Genomic DNA, 20,244 nt, shown 5'->3' with positions numbered 1-20,244 from the left:
ATCAAAGATTACACGTGGGTCCACCAGAGGATGGTGACACTTACAGTCCAAGATTTCTTTCAATTCAACTTACAGTTTTAACAGCGTCTGATTGTTTGAAGCTTCTTGGTTTCTGCCTGATGGAAAGATGGATGCTGTGGCCTCCAACAAGGGAAACACAAATCACCAGTGAGTCACAATCATCTTATTCTCTAGTTTGTTAATTCATAATTCTACTAATTAGTCGTACCATAATGCATGAATCTGCTCTAAAAATGTCTATAACTGCATATTTTAGCAGTTAAAATATGCACAGTGGAGCCTGTCAGTGTTACAGAGGATAATATCTATGGTCTTCATTGTAGCCAATGCAGCCAATCAGCACCAAGGAAAATAAATTAGACTTCTGGATTGGCTGGTTTTCAAATGCTGGTCAAGCATTGTGCTTAGCTATTTTATTTTTTAGAATATATTTTAAATGCTCTACAAAAAAACATTCAGTAAACAGACAAAAAAACCCGAACCTGAACTAGTCGGGGTCCACTGTAGCGTCATTAAATATCCAAAATCTTTATTTTTAATGTTGTTTTTGCAGCCAAAGCTGCAGGGGCGATGTTATCCTGTTTCCAGTTATCAGACTTCAGGAAAGGGTTTTCCATGTGAATATTTGGCTTATTTGGTGAAAGTCATAGAAAAGCAGAACATGACCCTTTAAAGGTACCACTAGCTTAAACCGGTGCCAACACACAGAGGGACCGGGATGGGATTTCACTTGTGCTGCTAAACCTTTTACAGTTTTCCCCAAAAACAATGTTCTTGGGTTTCCTCCCTCTTCCAGTGGGAAATATCATAAAACTGGCTCACTGAGATGGGCGAAATGAACCTTTTAATTCTTAGAGACTGTGGTCAATGTTTAAGCCAGACACAAAACAGGTTCCTGATTCTAAGATTGATTGAGTTTATTTATTCCTTCTGCTTCATAGACATTGAAAATTACAAGAAAATGAGTTTTTATGTGCAGCTCTGTGGAAAACTCCCCACTGATTCCTCATTTTTCATACTTTTTGCAGAGACATCACTGTTTATCACCCTAAAACATTTCTTTCCACGTTCAAGCTGCCAGATTTAAAACTAACCTGGCAGGAGAAGCAAAGACTGACTGAGCCTCCGTTTGCGTTTGGTCGGGCTTTCTTTTTGTATTTCTCAAATGTAAAATGAAGCAGCATAAAGGTGGAAAAAGTCTGCTTATGTAACAATAAAGTGTATTTATTTAATCTTCACCCAAACAGCTGCAGAGAGAAATCAAAGATCAGTTTCCTAACAACACAGAAGTCTAATCTGGACCAAGTCCGTTTGGTCTTTCCCGTCTCATCCGTTCTGCACTCGGAGCTTCACAACGATCCGGACTGCAGCTTCCTGCATCCACACACAGAATGAGGCACATCGAACAGAGAGATCACTATTTACAGAGGATATGGCTCCACAAACAAACATCACAGTATTAAAAAAGACAACAGAACATAACAGCCCATTTCTCTCCGGCTCTTTCCCTTTTTACAGTCCGGCGGTTACATGATACAGTAGGATCGCATCAGCGTCTCTGACCACCCTGGAGCTCCAAACTGAAGCACCTCGTCATCCTGGAGACGCGTGGATGTGGAAAACTGGGAGGTTTTATGGGTCGTTTCTAACTTAGGGTTTGTTCCTGTGACTTGACGTGTCTCAAACTGATTCCAGGAGGGTTTCTGTGCTCTGCAGAGTTTGCAAAAGATCATTTGGTTCTAGTGAACACTCAGGAAGCAAAATTCACCCAAAGTATTCTGTCTTTGGTGAGGCTGAAGCTACATCAGAGTGAAAACTGCTGCCATATTTTGCTCTTTATAGCTTATTCTGTGTGTATAAACAGATTATTAAAGTGATGATTAACATTCCTCTCTTTGAGTTTAACTGGAAAAGGTTTTTGTCTGCATGAGCAGCGGAGCTTCAGTCCTGAATGAATCCAGGAGGCATCATGTGGTCACTGCCAGATGTTTCCATAACACTTAAAGACATACTTACTGCCAGAAAATAACTTATACAATACGGAAATATGTCACCATATTAACCACCATTTAGCTCTCAACCACTCAGGAAATACAGAAAAGATTTTTTGTATTACAGCTGCAATAGTAAATAAAACACATGCAGTCAAAAATGACCAGCAGTAGTTTGGGTTATTTAGCTGGTAAATAATTTCATCATGTTATGCATTTATTTATAAATGTCACAGCTTCAAATCAAATACACTGAGCTACATATTCAGCTTAACAACTACATATTTAACTAAATATTTAGCTTACAGGTGGCTTCATGTTTAGCCGTCTAAAATCAAGCATTTACCTGGCTAACCAAATGCTTAGCTTGAAGCTAAATACTCAGCTTGCTGAACATTTTGTTTGGAGCTAAATATTTAGTTGGTTGACTAAATGTTAAATATTTAGTTTTAAGCAGTGAATAAATGACTGAACAACATGGTGAACTTGTGAGTGAAATAATGTTTTTCTCCAGTTTGGCTTTATAAACCAAACTGTTGCTGTTCAGTTTTGACAGTGTGACTTTACAAACGGCACCATAACACCATGTCGCCCACATTTACAGTATTGGTGGTTTGACGACTGTTTAAACGATTTATAGTCTTTTATTGAGCTGATTTTGTGTGGAATATATAAGAGAAGAAAGTCTAAACGTTCATGGCTAAATAAGGTCCAGATATTTATTTCTAATTCATGATCTCAGTCTCATCTCAGTCAGATTTATGTAAATATTTATTATAATTAAAGTCCACCACCAACAACCACCAGGAAAGACCCTCCATGCAGAAAGCAGGAGCCCTCAGCTGTGGACTCCCACCAAGCATTTTGAAAAATAACTTTTTTGCTTCTTACGGTTTGCAGCTGTTATATTTTTAATAATTTATTTTGCAACAGCCAGTTGTTTCTCTGGCCATGAGACACTTTGTTCATTTGGTCATCAGAAAATCTTCTGTGTTGCATTAAAGCTGGTTTGGGGAATTATTGAATTATTGATTCTGTCATAATTTATAGAAATTTTGAGGACAGGACTAGATTTTAATGTCACTGATTCTGTTTTAATGAGCTGAACTTGAACAAATTTCTCAATCTAAATGATTTCCACATTGTAAAACTCCTACTACTTATACAATACCAAACAAACACATATAACACAAGAAAACAATAAAATAAAACATGTTCCTTAAGATTGTAGGTGCGTAATAGGACGGCGGAAAGGCTGATCCATTTTCCCGGGCGGAAAAGGAAACGTTCCAGAAGACGTTCCCGGTCAGATCTGCAAAGATTCCCCAAGCTCCTTTAGATTCAGAACAATCTCCTCTGGCAACAACAGAGGAGTCTTAAACGCCTGAAGATGTTCCAGAACGAGGCGCATCCCAGGCTGAAAGCGAGTCGTGAATATTTACAAAGAGAAAAGGTCTTCCAGAAGCTGGAGCTGCAGCTCTAGAGCCGGGTGCAGTTGGCGAAACTGTCGGACATGATGATGTTTTTGTAGAAGTTGTCGGTGCGCGTGGAGCAGTAATCTCTCACCTTGTCAATCATCTGACTGACAGGAAGGATGGAGGAGGAGGAGGAGGAAGACGAGTTAGGCTCCACATCCGAGGAGGAAGAGGATGAGGAGACACACTTGGGGCTGGTCTGGTTGGAGAAACATTTGTCTGCAGAGAAAGACGGAAACAAGACAGTTAGGAAGCAAATGTAAAAGCAGGGCAACGAGAATCACAAACCTGAAATAATATAATAATATAATAATAATAATATAATTTAAAGAGTTATTCCACTAAAAAAAACACATCACGGTCTAAATTATGATAAAATCTATGCTTTCAAAATCAACCAGCAGTAAAGAAAGATCAGGACTGTGACTGAGGTCAGGATGTGTGACAGAAACAGAACAGATGAGCAGAGATGCTGGGCTTCACCCATGAAGCAGGAAGTAACATTCCCACTGGGAACGTTTCCACTGTTATGCAAGAAAATATGAAAAACCGCAAATCAGATCATGGCTCTCATTTAGGAGTCATCAGAAAGAAAACCTCTGGTTCTCACGTGTTTCGTGTTTTTTGCCTGCTTTCTGATGCTGAGGGTCTCAGACTCATGCAATACCTCAGACCACCACCAGGTGAAGAAAGAAACCGAAGGGTAATGAAGAACCACAAGTTAGTCTAAAATACTTGTTTCTGGATTGTGGGAAGAAAACCAGAGGAAACTGTGATAACATGCTGACCTCTAAGAGAAACTCTGTGGATCAGACCAGGAGGCAGTGAACAAATGATCAGCAATATAAGATCTGCATGTTGAAAGTGAAATAATCAGTCAGTGGGACCAGTGCTTTTAATCCATTTGGCTAAAAACAAGCCCATGCATCTTGCTGAAAACATATTTAAGCTACTTTTGAGTCATTTAAGTTTGCTAAGATATTTGCACTAAAAACTAAACCAAAATACTGCCATTTGAAAACTGGCCTAGTAAAAGCTGACTAGCTTACCACAAACCAGTTTGGTTGTTGCTTTTCTTTTAGAAAAATTCCCTCCTAAATGTGGCTTGTTGGTTTGAAGCCTTTGTTCTTCCAGAAGGGTCCAGTCCTGGAAGGTTTTGGAACCAGCAGATGAAACAGCCGAGCCAAGAGAAGCAGGCCTGCGTCGTGTCAAAGCTCAACAACAGCAGCATCCTCATATTTGCTTTTCATTTTCCAGCTCCCAGAGCCGGTGAATGTACGGAGACAGAGGGATTACACCTCAGCCCCTCCGGGCTGGATGGGAAGCAGGGGATGGGTGTACACCATCAACAAGGAGTGTCAGAGGAATAAATTCTCTCTGCTGAACAGTTCTGATCAAACCGCCAGTAAAAACACGAGGAAAATGTTTTGGAACAGACTCTTTAACTCTTGTGAAAACCTTAAGAGCTTCTTTTTGTCTGAAGGAATGTTCTCGGCTCCACACGACACAGCTGGGGTCAGAGTTCACGCATGAAGCTAACAGACCGTTTCTACCGTCAAACAGAAATGGAAATGATGTGCTGCTGAAGGTGTAGGGGGTTCGTCCGGTAACCAGTAGGTTGACATCTTGGTCACGTTGCTGATGTGTAATTGGGCAAAACGCTTCATCTGCTGTCTGAACCTTAACTGGAGTCATAATCATGACCAAGAGGACAGGATTTCAGACAGAAGACAGGTCAGGAAGCAGACTGGGTGCCGTCATTTGAGTTATTAGGGGTCATTTTTATGAGTCCAAAAACCCTCAATGCATCTTTTCTGGTCTGGGATTCCCTGGGATGAGTTACAGCATAACTCATTAGGTCATTGACTTAAACTAACCACCGGAACACAAAGATTCAGACTCATCTATCGATTCTCATCTAGTTAGGAAATAAACTCTTTAATTTAAAATATGCCCCACGTTTTATTTGATTCAAACAAAATTAAAACTGGCTTAAGAAGAATTACATGAAACTGGAATTGACAACTTTTTGCACAAAAAACTTATTTTTAATCAGCAGAGTGTCTACAAGTTTTATTTTCACAGTAGAAAGGAAACAGGTTTTTAGATTAAGAGAAGCTGATTTTTTTGTTTTATTTTAATAAAAAAGCGTTTGTGGTTCTTCCCTGTCACGTGGCCTGACAGGCAACGTTTAGCTCTAAAGGATTTCACCGCAGTGAGATCGTCCGTATTAAGGGTTTATGTGCTTTTGTTCTTTAACTATTAGAACCGTATTAGAGGATTCTAACAGTTGATAGATTTTAATAGTTCTTGTGGTCTGAGTCCATCGAAAACATCCTGTGAAGCAAATCAAGACATTTTGGTTGGATACATGCATAAACAGGAGACCAGGTGCCAAAGTCAACATGATTATTGGGTGAATTTCAGCAGAAAACTCATTAGCATTCTCCATCTGTTTGCGTCTGTCTGAATTCGTACTAATAATGCTAAGTGAATGCATACTGGATCAACACCAGCTGCCTTTTCAGGTTTACATTTCTTGGGAATTTGTTGTGCAACAGGTGCCAAAGCAGTCAAGCTTAACAGACGCATCTCCGGCCAAACCAAGCACATTTAGTGTTCGCTAGGCCTCTTCCACTGCCAGCGTGACGCTGTCATACAGGCAGGGACTCAGTCAGAATCCTGCTGTGCAGAGAAAGACTTTGTTGGCAGCGGAGAAGGAGATCTGCTGAACAAAGTCTTTACATTTACCTCAGAGGCCCGAATGTCACAGCCAGTTCAACGGGTTAAAGGCCTGAATCAGAACATTTGTAGCAGTTTTTATTGGATTAGGAAATTGTGGTTTGTGAAAAAATGGTGTGATACTGGAAAAAAGCAGATTTTATGGAATTAGGAAGGCCTAATAAATACTGTTTATTTGCTGCAGTTTGCACAAACTTACAAAATGTGACCAACAGGTTCAGCTTCGGCATCAGAATTTGACAAACATGAAAACGTGAATCCATGCTGGGACATTTCATCAGAACTTGTAAAAACTGAGCGATATTTAACAGCTCCAGCCATGTGAGCGTCGTTGTAGAAAACATCCATCCGTCTGTTCATCTGTTTCCCTTTAAAGCACTTTGAACTCAAAGAAACGTCTTCCGACTTGTTGATCACAGCGTACCAGGGCCGCAGCGACATCAACATTTACTGGACTCTGGTTCAGCTGAAGCTCCTCAGATATAGCAGGGAAACGAGGCCCACATGTGTGCAGATCTCTGATCATGTAACAGAACGTGTTTTTAATCAGAACCATTAGGACATTAGATCAGACTGTCCTTCCTGCCTCAAATGTGACAAACTGCACAAAGAAGGATAACCTGGTTCTGCTTTACTGTGGGATCAGCCAAAAAGCTGACATGAGAACAGGAAGGCAGCACGCTACAGAGTTTGATTAAAATGATTTGAAAAACATTAAATGAGCAATGTTTTTCAGTCTGTGTCCCCGGACTGTTGATCTGCAAGACTTCTGGAGACATTTTTTCATTCCCATCGCTGCCAACAAAACGACAGAGGCGGCGGTTGGAAAGTTTTTCTGGTCGTGCTTGGAAGTTAATCAGGTGTTACTTCCAAAATTGTTGAGTGTTATTCCAGTGTGCTCATCTGTGGTTTATGAGGTTTAATCTGCGAAGTGGCTGAACGTTGACAGGTCTCCCATCCATGTGGAAACGGTAACAGGCCTCTGTGAATGTCCGACCGTAGATCAGCCAACAGATCTATACGTTACAACTCTGGTCAAACGGGACGAGTGACTCCGTCATAAATGGGTTTTAATGTGAGTTTTTCCTCCCAGGCGACCCAAAATGAGACAAACAGCAGCTAATTTGGCTACAAGAGGAACTTCTTCCTCATGACATGGATTGATCCAGCCTTAGGATTCCCAACAAACTCATCCTCAGAGATGCAAAGGAGTTTTCAGAGCAGATTTGGTATCTACTCTATTTGGAAAATTGTGGGAAAATGTCCAAAAACTGCATACCTGAACTATGGTAATGGTATTTACGTCAAAGTGCATTGAGAATCACAATAATACATCTTTTCAGGTTTGGAAACTCCTTTGGATCCCCTAGAATGAGCTGCAGCGTTTCGGTGGGAGAGGAAAGTCTGCAGGACCCAATCAGAGAAACGCAGAGCTGCAAATGAACAATGAGGGGCAACGAGGGATGGGAAATGTAAAAATCTTGATCTCACTTATCGATTCTCATTGAGTTAGGAAATAAGCTCTTTAATTTGAAACATGGACAAAATCAAAGCAGGTTTAAAAAATGAGAATAAAATAAGAATTCCTCATAAACGGTTTTTGTGCAGACAGATTTGCATGTTTGTCTTTTCAGGGTGTCTCCACCTGTGGATAAAGTCCCTCTCTAATTGTATTTATTGTCATTTAGTTCACATTTCACCGTTTTTTTTGTGGTTCTGGGTCTCAGCATTACACTTTTACCCAAAACCATTCAGGTACATTTAAAATGTAGGGAAGAGGAAACTGACTGCACACAAAAAACGGTGCATCCTGTTATTTACACGTCAGAACACAGTTAATACATGTAGTATTTTTGGTACTAATTGCTTGCCGTATAGTTTCTCGCCACCTGACACCCTCCAAGGATAACGGATTATTTAGTGAGGCGGAAACTTCAAGGTGTTCAGGTTCTTCCAAGTGAAAGTCATCAGGTTGATGGAGCTGCGGTGTGGAAATGAAGATGTTCCGCGCTGGAAGAGAAGCTTCCTGAGACACTGACTACGAGAAAACATCGCTTAGCTCCAGAGGACCAGGAAGGTGCTGACCCGGTCTCCATGTTCTCCTACTTCAACCCAACTGTGTATTTGTGGAATGTGTTGGACAAACAAGCCTCTTCCAGCCCACCTGGTGATAAAAATCAGATACTGAGACTTGGGTGTTAATCTGTTATTTCTGACTGTTGTGTGGCGATGCAGTGAAAAGGAAGCCCACCGTGTGAGCTGCCAAACCAGCGGCGAGCCGAGCTGGACTCGCTTCCTGTGCTGTAAAAATGCCAAACTAAAGACAAAACAGGAATTAAATCCTTCCCAGCTGTACAAACCGAAGAATTGTTCAAAACTGTCAGAAATTAAATCTTCTTACTTCACTCACGTCCACGATTAGCCAATAAAAGTGTTCTGGAAAGGCACACAGAGCCAAACGAAGTTTAGTGAAATTTATCACTGATAAATTACACCTATTGTGGGTGAAACAAAAATTATATGTTCATTTGCATGAGGAATCTGTTTAGAGAAACTTAGATAATGATAAAAACTTAATGCAAAGAAATACAACCATCTGTGCTCACTTAAAGTCCAGCTGAACTCACAAGCGGCCGCGAATTTCAGCTGTCAGACATGAAGTGGGAAAGATTTTAGAAGAGGTTAGAAACTCATCCACAGGTTTAATGGTCTGTAAAAACAGATGGACACGTTTTGAAGTTAAAGCACACATTACTTTCTGCTTGAAACACTTTGCTCCTGTCAACTGAGTGGATTTGGTGATTATTCCTTAGGTTGTGCCAATAAAACCCAAAGTACAAAGAAGTGGTGCAAAGTGTACCAGAAAGGAACTCAAATAGCAAAAATAACCTCCATTAAATCAATAAATATCAGAAAATTTGGAAATTACACCGCTTGGTTTTGGTCCTACTAGTACCCCACAATATTTATCCCAAATTAAACATCCTCAGTAACTTTAAATTGACTGGAAGGTTTTAATAAACTCCCAAATCTCTGTTTGTCTTCAGTAAAACCAGGAAAGGCAGGCAGGCTGAATATGTGTAGGCAGCAACCAACGACTTAAAGAAGATTTTTGTTTTGTTCTCATTGTAAGAGAATCCGATTTTATGACTTCATGAAATCATTTCTGCCAGCAAGATGTCAGTTAGAGCCTTATTTTGCAGTAATACATCATGTTTCATTACTGGTCCAAATGCAAACAAATAAAAGTGAACACAGTTTAATTAAAGTTTTATGATAATAACTTACGGATCATAATCAAGAATCTGAGTCTGTCTTCGTTTTAGGCTCGTTTGTCAGATTAACAGCAACTTTGGAAAATTCTCAGTTAAAAGAACTTTTGGGTCACAACAATTAAAATTAAACATTTTAATTTAAATAATGACAGATGTTTGTTAAAGAAATAAGTTGTGAATCATTTTAGAGTCAAAACACAAAATTGGTCCCAGATCTGTCCTTTTTAAAGAAATGTTTACAGTTTCCTATATTTTATCGTGAGAAATGTTTTGGTCTGTTCTGATGTACCCGTCTACTTTATGTAAAAAATATTAAAGTATCAAAGACAAAAAATTAACATTTATTGTAAAAAAGATTTTTTAAACTTTAAAGTTAGAATGAACTCATCTACAGCAACATTTCAGACTAAAGTTTAGCTGTTTATCTGCAGATTAAGCTGCGTTACGGTTTGGCGGCTCATGAAAGAATCGTAGAAATGATTGAAATGCTGCAGCTTTGCTGGAGTTTGGAGAACAGATGTTTCATGTGATTCCAGCCAATGAGAGCCAGATCAATTCACTCCCACTGGAGTTTATTTCATCCCAACATATAAACAATGTTTGACGTCTTTCACATTTGGTGTTAATTCCAAACAGCAAACCCACATGATCAGTGACTGACTGATACGAAGCACATTAGGCTGTTATTAAGAATCCATAACAGCAAACTATTGAGAGAAAACCAAAGCACACCACACATGTTAGCAGAGATGCAGACTGGCAGTGGGCGTTTGTTTCTGCATCCTGGGACGCTCTGAGCGGGTGGAGTTTGGTTTTCAAACCCTTCAAAGCGTCTCGGGTTGGAAACAGTGTGACATCACAGCGAGCAGACAATCACAACACACTCAGCGGGCGGCATTTTCCCAAAACGTCTGATTCAGGACTTTTCATCCTGTGAAAAGGTGAATCTGAGGATTTGCATAATTCAGATTCACTCAGAGGCGTTTTGGGAAACCTGAAGCGGATCACATGACATCATCTTTACCTCTGCAGGTGGTTTCCTCCTGTTAATGCTTTGATGAGCTTTCTACACACCAGACACAGACACACACACATGAGAACTTGCAACAAAATGAACAGAACAATGACTGTTTGCACACACAGTCTGGAAACAGGGACTCAGGCAGCCTGGTTCCGATTTGATTGTTCTTAACAATCATCTACTTACAAAGGAACAACTGCTGTGATTTTTCCACTAATTCTAGCGTGGTACAACGAACAAACTAGAGGAAATAAAAGGCTTAATTTATCATTAGCAAAGTTTACTAGTTAACAGCGTTAATGGACGTCCAAAGAGGCTGTTTGTCTCAGAACAATGAGATGTGGGTGTTGGTATTCTGCCTCAGCAGACAAAAGACCTCTTATAGTTAGGACTTTCCAGATGGCACCTTAGAAACAGGAAAACGGCGAGGATTGATATTTACAGTGGAGAAACAAAAGGATGATGTGCTGGATCAGACTAAACTGGACTGAGAACAAGACTGTGTGGAAATGGTTTTAATCGGATTAATAATTCATTGCTAGGAGGATGGGGAGAATAAATGGGACTCATAGAGGGAAGCAGTTGTGACGACTGCTGAGGAAGATGAGTGGGATGAAAAGAGAGCCAAGAATAATGAAGAGGATGAGTGGGATAAAACAGATGAAGAATAGAAACCAGAAAACATTGGATGAAAGAGGGATTATATAAAATATGATGGGAGGGATGATTGGGATGAAACAGGTTGAAAAAACATTAAGGAATACGATCAAGTTGGGTCACAGAGGATAACAGAGGATGAGTGGGATGAAGCATTTTAAGGAGAAGAGAGAAAGGTGACATAAGGTGACAGAAGAAGGAACAGAACGAATCCGAGTCCTTAAGGATGATGAAGAGGATGAGCGGGATGAAAAGAATGATGAGCGGAAAGAACGGAAAGAAAAATCTGTCAATGACAAATATGACGATGATAAAAATGACAAGGAGGATAAAAGGGTTGAAAAATATGTTGTGATTAATGATGAGAAAAATGAGTGGATGAAGAGGAAAAGAATAATGAGGAGGATGAGTGGGATGATTCACTGCCTGATCTTATTCCCTGGCCTTTTTCCTTCTGATACAGTTTCTGACCGACTTTGGTTGAAGCCCCCATGCATCGTGTGTAAAATTATTTTTCTTACAAGGTTTAATTTTCTGTTTCTGACATTTTATTTTTGTAAAACACGATCGGTTATAAAGACTAGACAGAAAAGCAGAAACGTCCCCCCAATAGGACTCTACAAAGGTTGGTAAACTATTGTTCACTGTAGCTTTAAAGACCAAAGTCCGACTGTGTGAACTTTGATTCCTTCCCTTGTTTCCAGACCTTAAGGTTGAAGGAAAAACTCTTTTATATCTGAGCTCATTTTCTCACAGCAAGACGTTCATTTAGTAAACTACTGTGTTCAGAGTTGTTCCAGGTTCTTACAGTCCTGTTTGATCTGTCAGGCATGAAAACACTTTCATGTGGGGTTCTCATTAGCCAGGCGTCTCACCTGTGTTCCTGTTTCGCTTGGAGAACGGTGTCAGTGTGGCTTTAGCCTTGGAGGTCCAGTTGATGGTGCTGGAGCCGAAGGAGCTGGAGGACAGCGACTTGGCCAGGTTGTCTGAGCTCACCTTCTTCGTGTTGTTGGTGGCCGTTTTACTCCAGTCTGCAGGAGCGAAACAGAACCAGTAAGCCACCATCACTTCCACATTAGTTCTCATCAGATGATTACCTGGAGTAGAAATTATTTTTCCAGGCACATGGAGCCAATTTATAGCATGATCAAGTAACTGTGTTACCTTCAGTTGTTCTAAAAGTGATATGTATGTCAAATATGACTTCCTGATTTCACAAATTGAAAGTGGGGCTCTGTCTCTTTAAAAACTCCAGGAAGTCATCACAACATGGCTCCTCTATTTACCCTTTAGCAATGTTTTTACCAGCGTTTCACTGAGAATCAGCTCCTATAATGAGCTCAGTTCCACCTGGTGTTTGCTAATTGCTGCTGGCTAGTCTGAAGGAGCTGAGTGGGGAGGGCAGATGGACGCTGCAGTTCTGAGGAGGAGCTGCTGTGTCCACTCAGGCATTTTGGACAGCTGACTCGTTGCCATGGAGATTAAAGGATTTCTCAAACATGTATGAATGAATTAAGGTAAAACTTCAGGTATGTTGGTGATGAGTGAATTAATTTATAACATGATGTAAAGCTCAAAAAAGTTGATTTTTCACAATGCTGTCCCTTTAAGGGTGTTGACTTTGGGGTTGTGTGCAAAATGAAACATTTCTGTGTAAATGTGTCTGATTCTTGGAGCGGTCCTCTTTCTCTGGTTACAGTACAGGTCGGCTGGCGTCTGCGTCGTTCAGGTCCCCGATCGACAAACACAACAAATATCGAGGCTCCGCCCACTTTAGTGGAAGCTTCAGTTTGTCTTTTGTTTACAGATTTTTGTCAACCATCTAATTCTGTTGGTCTGCAGACTGAATGCTTCCTGGCCACATTAATCATCAATTACCCATAACTCTATTGAAACAGATCAATATCCAGGTGGTTAGGTACGGTGGGAGATGTGTGATGCTTTGGGTCTGTTTCTCCTCCAAAAGAGAGAACATTGTTACAGTCCATGAAACCTGCACACTGCAGCATATATTCAATAAAAACCAGACAGAATCTGAAATTTGAAGATGGAAACATAAGTCTCCAGACCCAAATCCTCAAAGAAAAGAGTGGAGAGAAGAGAAGAAGAGAGAGCAGGACTCTCCAGAGACGTCCTGAAAGAGTTTGTCCTGAAGTTGCTGGTTTGGTCCCGCTCCTTGGGCAAGGCGTTTCATCTGCACCGGCGGCGCCCGGCAGCCAGGCTTCTGTCAGGCAGCTGTAGCTACTATCCAGTAGCTCACCCCCAGCACCGTGTGAATGAGACGTAGAGTGAAGTACTTTGGGGTCATGTTCAAGTACAGGCCGTTTACCGTTTACCATGATCAAAGATCAAAGATCCCTCTCTCTGTGTGCTCCAGTTTTGGACAAATTGAGTCAATGAGTGGAAAGTTTCGGTAATGTGGAAACAGCTTTTGTTTTACGTCCAGCTGAGACGCCCAACAGGTCGTTGTTAACTTTGCTGTGTTCATCCCACACACAGGCAGGACAGGAACACGACCGTGATCCTGGCTGAAGGAGGTTTTCCTCATTTCTAAGGCGATGACACACAAAGTTCATAAGGAATTTTTTCAGTATGAAGTCAAACTTCATGTTGGATGTTCACAGTGTTGTTGAGTACAGCGTCCTCAGATTGACTGCACCTGGAGGACATTCCTCTCCCTGAGAGACGGCTGCGTTTTATCTGCTTTTATTAGCTGCAGAGCCGAGGTGACTTAGGTTTTATTAAACTGTCCTTCCTTTGTTTTTCTCACAGTTCTGTGAACCTGGCAGCAGCAAGGCAGACAAATCCGAAGGGCTTCCTGTGGGGAAGAGAGGCAGGTAGACGGACGGACGGATACCTGAGTTTTCTGAGAGCCTGTAGGGGCCACAGCAGAGGTATCTTCTCCACTGCTTCTGCACGTTTTCCTTCAGAGCGCAGTGGAAGATAAATATGAAGAGACCTGAGAGGAGATGAGATCAGGCAAGAACATTTCAGGTTGAAACTTTTACTGAAGCGACTTTTTATCATGTCTACTGAACATTAAGCAAATTTTAACCTGAATAAATGAGGAGGAGCTGCAGTACAATCTGAACAACCAGATTATAAAAATAACAAAAGATATTTTTTCACATGAGACCAAAGAGCCAAAAGATNAACTTGATTGGTTGATAAACCATAAATAAAAATCCTCTGTGATTTTTGGATGCAGTCGGCTGAAGATGAGACACAAACTGCTTTTAGCTCTAAGAACACCACTTCTGGCTTTCTAAACCCTATTTTTAAAAGATAATCAATAAAGTTTCCTTTAATACTCCTTTCTATTTTAAAATGGAAGGTAATATTTAAGTCTCACTTATTCATAATGAAGTGTTTTGGCCCAGTTTGGTTGTATTTTGGTCAACAAGAGAAAACGTATAATCATTTTTCCTCTAACAGGACGTCCGCTCTCCCAGCCTGAGTCTCTCTGGCTTTTATTTGGTGAGCTGATGAATAAATTCCTTCGCCATGCTGGGAAAAGGAAAGAAAGAGCGACCCGTGGTTTCTGGTGGTCGGTGAAATGCTTCCTTGACCACGCACTGGACCTCATGCTGAACTCTGCTGCTGCCAGAACCGGTGGGTCGAGATCCAAAAAGACGATTGTGTGGTTAACCACGGGAGACAAACGGTGTATTCAACAAAACGTATTAAAAAAGTTCAATTCAAGTTAAATAAATGACAGAAATAATGAGAACTCTGAGTCCAGACTGGTCAGATGTTACCACAGAGGAACCGTCAACCGTCTAAACGGGTCACAGAAAGGTGGATTTTACCAAACCGAATCTGGAAATTTAACTGGAATGGAAGAGTCTTAAAAATATCATATCGAACATAAAACGCTGTAAATGCATCAAAGATTACACGTGGGTCCACCAGAGGATGGTGACACTTACAGTCCAAGATTTCTTTCAATTCAACTTACAGTTTTAACAGCGTCTGATTGTTTGAAGCTTCTTGGTTTCTGCCTGATGGAAAGATGGATGCTGTGGCCTCCAACAAGGGAAACACAAATCACCAGTGAGTCACAATCATCTTATTCTCTAGTTTGTTAATTCATAATTCTACTAATTAGTCGTACCATAATGCATGAATCTGCTCTAAAAATGTCTATAACTGCATATTTTAGCAGTTAAAATATGCACAGTGGAGCCTGTCAGTGTTACAGAGGATAATATCTATGGTCTTCATTGTAGCCAATGCAGCCAATCAGCACCAAGGAAAATAAATTAGACTTCTGGATTGGCTGGTTTTCAAATGCTGGTCAAGCATTGTGCTTAGCTATTTTATTTTTTAGAATATATTTTAAATGCTCTACAAAAAAACATTCAGTAAACAGACAAAAAAACCCGAACCTGAACTAGTCGGGGTCCACTGTAGCGTCATTAAATATCCAAAATCTTTATTTTTAATGTTGTTTTTGCAGCCAAAGCTGCAGGGGCGATGTTATCCTGTTTCCAGTTATCAGACTTCAGGAAAGGGTTTTCGATGTGAATATTTGGCTTATTTGGTGAAAGTCATAGAAAAGCAGAACATGACCCTTTAAAGGTACCACTAGCTTAAACCGGTGCCAACACACAGAGGGACCGGGATGGGATTTCACTTGTGCTGCTAAACCTTTTACAGTTTTCCCCAAAAACAATGTTCTTGGGTTTCCTCACTCTTCCAGTGGGAAATATCATAAAACTGGCTCACTGAGATGGGCGAAATGAACCTTTTAATTCTTAGAGACTGTGGTCAATGTTTAAGCCAGACACAAAACAGGTTCCTGATTCTAAGATTGATTGAGTTTATTTATTCCTTCTGCTTCATAGACATTGAAAATTACAAGAAAATGAGTTTTTATGTGCAGCTCTGTGGAAAACTCCCCACTGATTCCTCATTTTTCATACTTTTTGCAGAGACATCACTGTTTATCACCCTAAAACATTTCTTTCCACGTTCAAGCTGCCAGATTTAAAACTAACCTGGCAGGAGAAGCAAAGACTGACTGAGCCTCCGTTTGCGTTTGGTCGGGCTTTCTTTTTGTATTTCTCAAATGTAAAATGAAGCAGCATAAAGGTGGAAAAAGTCTGCTTATGTAACAATAAAGTGTATTTATTTAATCTTCACCCAAACAGCTGCAGAGAGAAATCAAAGATCAGTTTCCTAACAACACAGAAGTCTAATCTGGACCAAGTCCGTTTGGTCTTTCCCGTCTCATCCGTTCTGCACTCGGAGCTTCACAACGATCCGGACTGCAGCTTCCTGCATCCACACACAGAATGAGGCACATCGAACAGAGAGATCACTATTTACAGAGGATATGGCTCCACAAACAAACATCACAGTATTAAAAAAGACAACAGAACATAACAGCCCATTTCTCTCCGGCTCTTTCCCTTTTTACAGTCCGGCGGTTACATGATACAGTAGGATCGCATCAGCGTCTCTGACCACCCTGGAGCTCCAAACTGAAGCACCTCGTCATCCTGGAGACGCGTGGATGTGGAAAACTGGGAGGTTTTATGGGTCGTTTCTAACTTAGGGTTTGTTCCTGTGACTTGACGTGTCTCAAACTGATTCCAGGAGGGTTTCTGTGCTCTGCAGAGTTTGCAAAAGATCATTTGGTTCTAGTGAACACTCAGGAAGCAAAATTCACCCAAAGTATTCTGTCTTTGGTGAGGCTGAAGCTACATCAGAGTGAAAACTGCTGCCATATTTTGCTCTTTATAGCTTATTCTGTGTGTATAAACAGATTATTAAAGTGATGATTAACATTCCTCTCTTTGAGTTTAACTGGAAAAGGTTTTTGTCTGCATGAGCAGCGGAGCTTCAGTCCTGAATGAATCCAGGAGGCATCATGTGGTCACTGCCAGATGTTTCCATAACACTTAAAGACATACTTACTGCCAGAAAATAACTTATACAATACGGAAATATGTCACCATATTAACCACCATTTAGCTCTCAACCACTCAGGAAATACAGAAAAGATTTTTTGTATTACAGCTGCAATAGTAAATAAAACACATGCAGTCAAAAATGACCAGCAGTAGTTTGGGTTATTTAGCTGGTAAATAATTTCATCATGTTATGCATTTATTTATAAATGTCACAGCTTCAAATCAAATATACTGAGCTAGATATTCAGCTTACCAACTACATATTTAACTAAATATTTAGCTTACAGGTGGCTTCATGTTTAGCCGTCTAAAATCAAGCATTTACCCTGGTAACTATAAATGCTTAGCTTGAAGCTAAATACTCAGCTTGCTGAACATTTTGTTTGGAGCTAAATATTTAGTTGGTTGACTAAATGTTAAATATTTAGTTTTAAGCAGTGAATAAATGACTGAACAACATGGTGAACTTGTGAGTGAAATAATGTTTTTCTCCAGTTTGGCTTTATAAACCAAACTGTTGCTGTTCAGTTTTGACAGTGTGACTTTACAAACGGCACCATAACACCATGTCGCCCACATTTACAGTATTGGTGGTTTGACGACTGTTTAAACGATTTATAGTCTTTTATTGAGCTGATTTTGTGTGGAATATATAAGAGAAGAAAGTCTAAACGTTCATGGCTAAATAAGGTCCAGATATTTATTTCTAATTCATGATCTCAGTCTCATCTCAGTCAGATTTATGTAAATATTTATTATAATTAAAGTCCACCACCAACAACCACCAGGAAAGACCCTCCATGCAGAAAGCAGGAGCCCTCAGCTGTGGACTCCCACCAAGCATTTTGAAAAATAACTTTTTTGCTTCTTACGGTTTGCAGCTGTTATATTTTTAATAATTTATTTTGCAACAGCCAGTTGTTTCTCTGGCCATGAGACACTTTGTTCATTTGGTCATCAGAAAATCTTCTGTGTTGCATTAAAGCTGGTTTGGGGAATTATTGAATTATTGATTCTGTCATAATTTATAGAAATTTTGAGGACAGGACTAGATTTTAATGTCACTGATTCTGTTTTAATGAGCTGAACTTGAACAAATTTCTCAATCTAAATGATTTCCACATTGTAAAACTCCTACTACTTATACAATACCAAACAAACACATATAACACAAGAAAACAATAAAATAAAACATGTTCCTTAAGATTGTAGGTGCGTAATAGGACGGCGGAAAGGCTGATCCATTTTCCCGGGCGGAAAAGGAAACGTTCCAGAAGACGTTCCCGGTCAGATCTGCAAAGATTCCCCAAGCTCCTTTAGATTCAGAACAATCTCCTCTGGCAACAACAGAGGAGTCTTAAACGCCTGAAGATGTTCCAGAACGAGGCGCATCCCAGGCTGAAAGCGAGTCGTGAATATTTACAAAGAGAAAAGGTCTTCCAGAAGCTGGAGCTGCAGCTCTAGAGCCGGGTGCAGTTGGCGAAACTGTCGGACATGATGATGTTTTTGTAGAAGTTGTCGGTGCGCGTGGAGCAGTAATCTCTCACCTTGTCAATCATCTGACTGACAGGAAGGATGGAGGAGGAGGAGGAGGAAGACGAGTTAGGCTCCACATCCGAGGAGGAAGAGGATGAGGAGACACACTTGGGGCTGGTCTGGTTGGAGAAACATTTGTCTGCAGAGAAAGACGGAAACAAGACAGTTAGGAAGCAAATGTAAAAGCAGGGCAACGAGAATCACAAACCTGAAATAATATAATAATATAATAATAATAATATAATTTAAAGAGTTATTCCACTAAAAAAAACACATCACGGTCTAAATTATGATAAAATCTATGCTTTCAAAATCAACCAGCAGTAAAGAAAGATCAGGACTGTGACTGAGGTCAGGATGTGTGACAGAAACAGAACAGATGAGCAGAGATGCTGGGCTTCACCCATGAAGCAGGAAGTAACATTCCCACTGGGAACGTTTCCACTGTTATGCAAGAAAATATGAAAAACCGCAAATCAGATCATGGCTCTCATTTAGGAGTCATCAGAAAGAAAACCTCTGGTTCTCACGTGTTTCGTGTTTTTTGCCTGCTTTCTGATGCTGAGGGTCTCAGACTCATGCAATACCTCAGACCACCACCAGGTGAAGAAAGAAACCGAAGGGTAATGAAGAACCACAAGTTAGTCTAAAATACTTGTTTCTGGATTGTGGGAAGAAAACCAGAGGAAACTGTGATAACATGCTGACCTCTAAGAGAAACTCTGTGGATCAGACCAGGAGGCAGTGAACAAATGATCAGCAATATTAGATCTGCATGTTGAAAGTGAAATAATCAGTCAGTGGAACCAGTGCTTTTAATCCATTTGGCTAAAAACAAGCCCATGCATCTTGCTGAAAACATATTTAAGCTACTTTTGAGTCATTTAAGTTTGCTAAGATATTTGCACTAAAAACTAAACCAAAATACTGCCATTTGAAAACTGGCCTAGTAAAAGCTGACTAGCTTACCACAAACCAGTTTGGTTGTTGCTTTTCTTTTAGAAAAATTCCCTCCTAAATGTGGCTTGTTGGTTTGAAGCCTTTGTTCTTCCAGAAGGGTCCAGTCCTGGAAGGTTTTGGAACCAGCAGATGAAACAGCCGAGCCAAGAGAAGCAGGCCTGCGTCGTGTCAAAGCTCAACAACAGCAGCATCCTCATATTTGCTTTTCATTTTCCAGCTCCCAGAGCCGGTGAATGTACGGAGACAGAGGGATTACACCTCAGCCCCTCCGGGCTGGATGGGAAGCAGGGGATGGGTGTACACCATCAACAAGGAGTGTCAGAGGAATAAATTCTCTCTGCTGAACAGTTCTGATCAAACCGCCAGTAAAAACACGAGGAAAATGTTTTGGAACAGACTCTTTAACTCTTGTGAAAACCTTAAGAGCTTCTTTTTGTCTGAAGGAATGTTCTCGGCTCCACACGACACAGCTGGGGTCAGAGTTCACGCATGAAGCTAACAGACCGTTTCTACCGTCAAACAGAAATGGAAATGATGTGCTGCTGAAGGTGTAGGGGGTTCGTCCGGTAACCAGTAGGTTGACATCTTGGTCACGTTGCTGATGTGTAATTGGGCAAAACGCTTCATCTGCTGTCTGAACCTTAACTG

At 40.5% G+C, this 20,244-nt stretch overlaps 1 protein-coding gene and 1 long non-coding RNA gene across 4 annotated transcripts in view; both read right to left on the bottom strand.

The window, feature by feature from the left end:
* Nucleotides 1–1,189: 1,189 nt before the first annotated feature.
* LOC107837687 (uncharacterized) lies at nt 1,190–14,164 on the bottom strand. 2 transcript variants are annotated; one of them, XR_001663726.1, is made up of 4 exons: nt 14,040–14,164; nt 12,058–12,213; nt 10,529–10,570; nt 1,190–3,706 (listed from the first exon to the last, which is right to left on the bottom strand). It is a non-coding gene; the product is annotated as an uncharacterized LOC107837687 (long non-coding RNA). The 2 variants fall into 2 exon arrangements; XR_001663725.1 differs by lacking the exon at nt 10,529–10,570.
* Nucleotides 14,165–16,256: 2,092 nt separating this feature from the next.
* Nucleotides 16,257–20,244, bottom strand: part of adgrg6 (adhesion G protein-coupled receptor G6) — a 141,038-nt gene continuing 137,050 nt past the window's right edge. For both annotated transcript variants that reach the window (XM_016677880.1, XM_016677881.1), the window contains exon 34: nt 16,257–18,775. In XM_016677880.1, coding sequence (XP_016533366.1) covers nt 18,561–18,775 — 215 coding nt within the window. In that variant the 3' untranslated portion in view covers nt 16,257–18,560. The remainder of the gene's footprint in view (nt 18,776–20,244) is intronic.

Source organism: Poecilia formosa, unplaced genomic scaffold (genome assembly GCF_000485575.1).
Source record: "Poecilia formosa unplaced genomic scaffold, Poecilia_formosa-5.1.2 Scaffold168, whole genome shotgun sequence".
NCBI classification, from domain to species: Eukaryota; Metazoa; Chordata; class Actinopteri; order Cyprinodontiformes; family Poeciliidae; genus Poecilia; species Poecilia formosa.
Note: the sequence above shows the minus strand (reverse complement) of the source record. Positions and strands in the feature narration are given on the sequence as shown.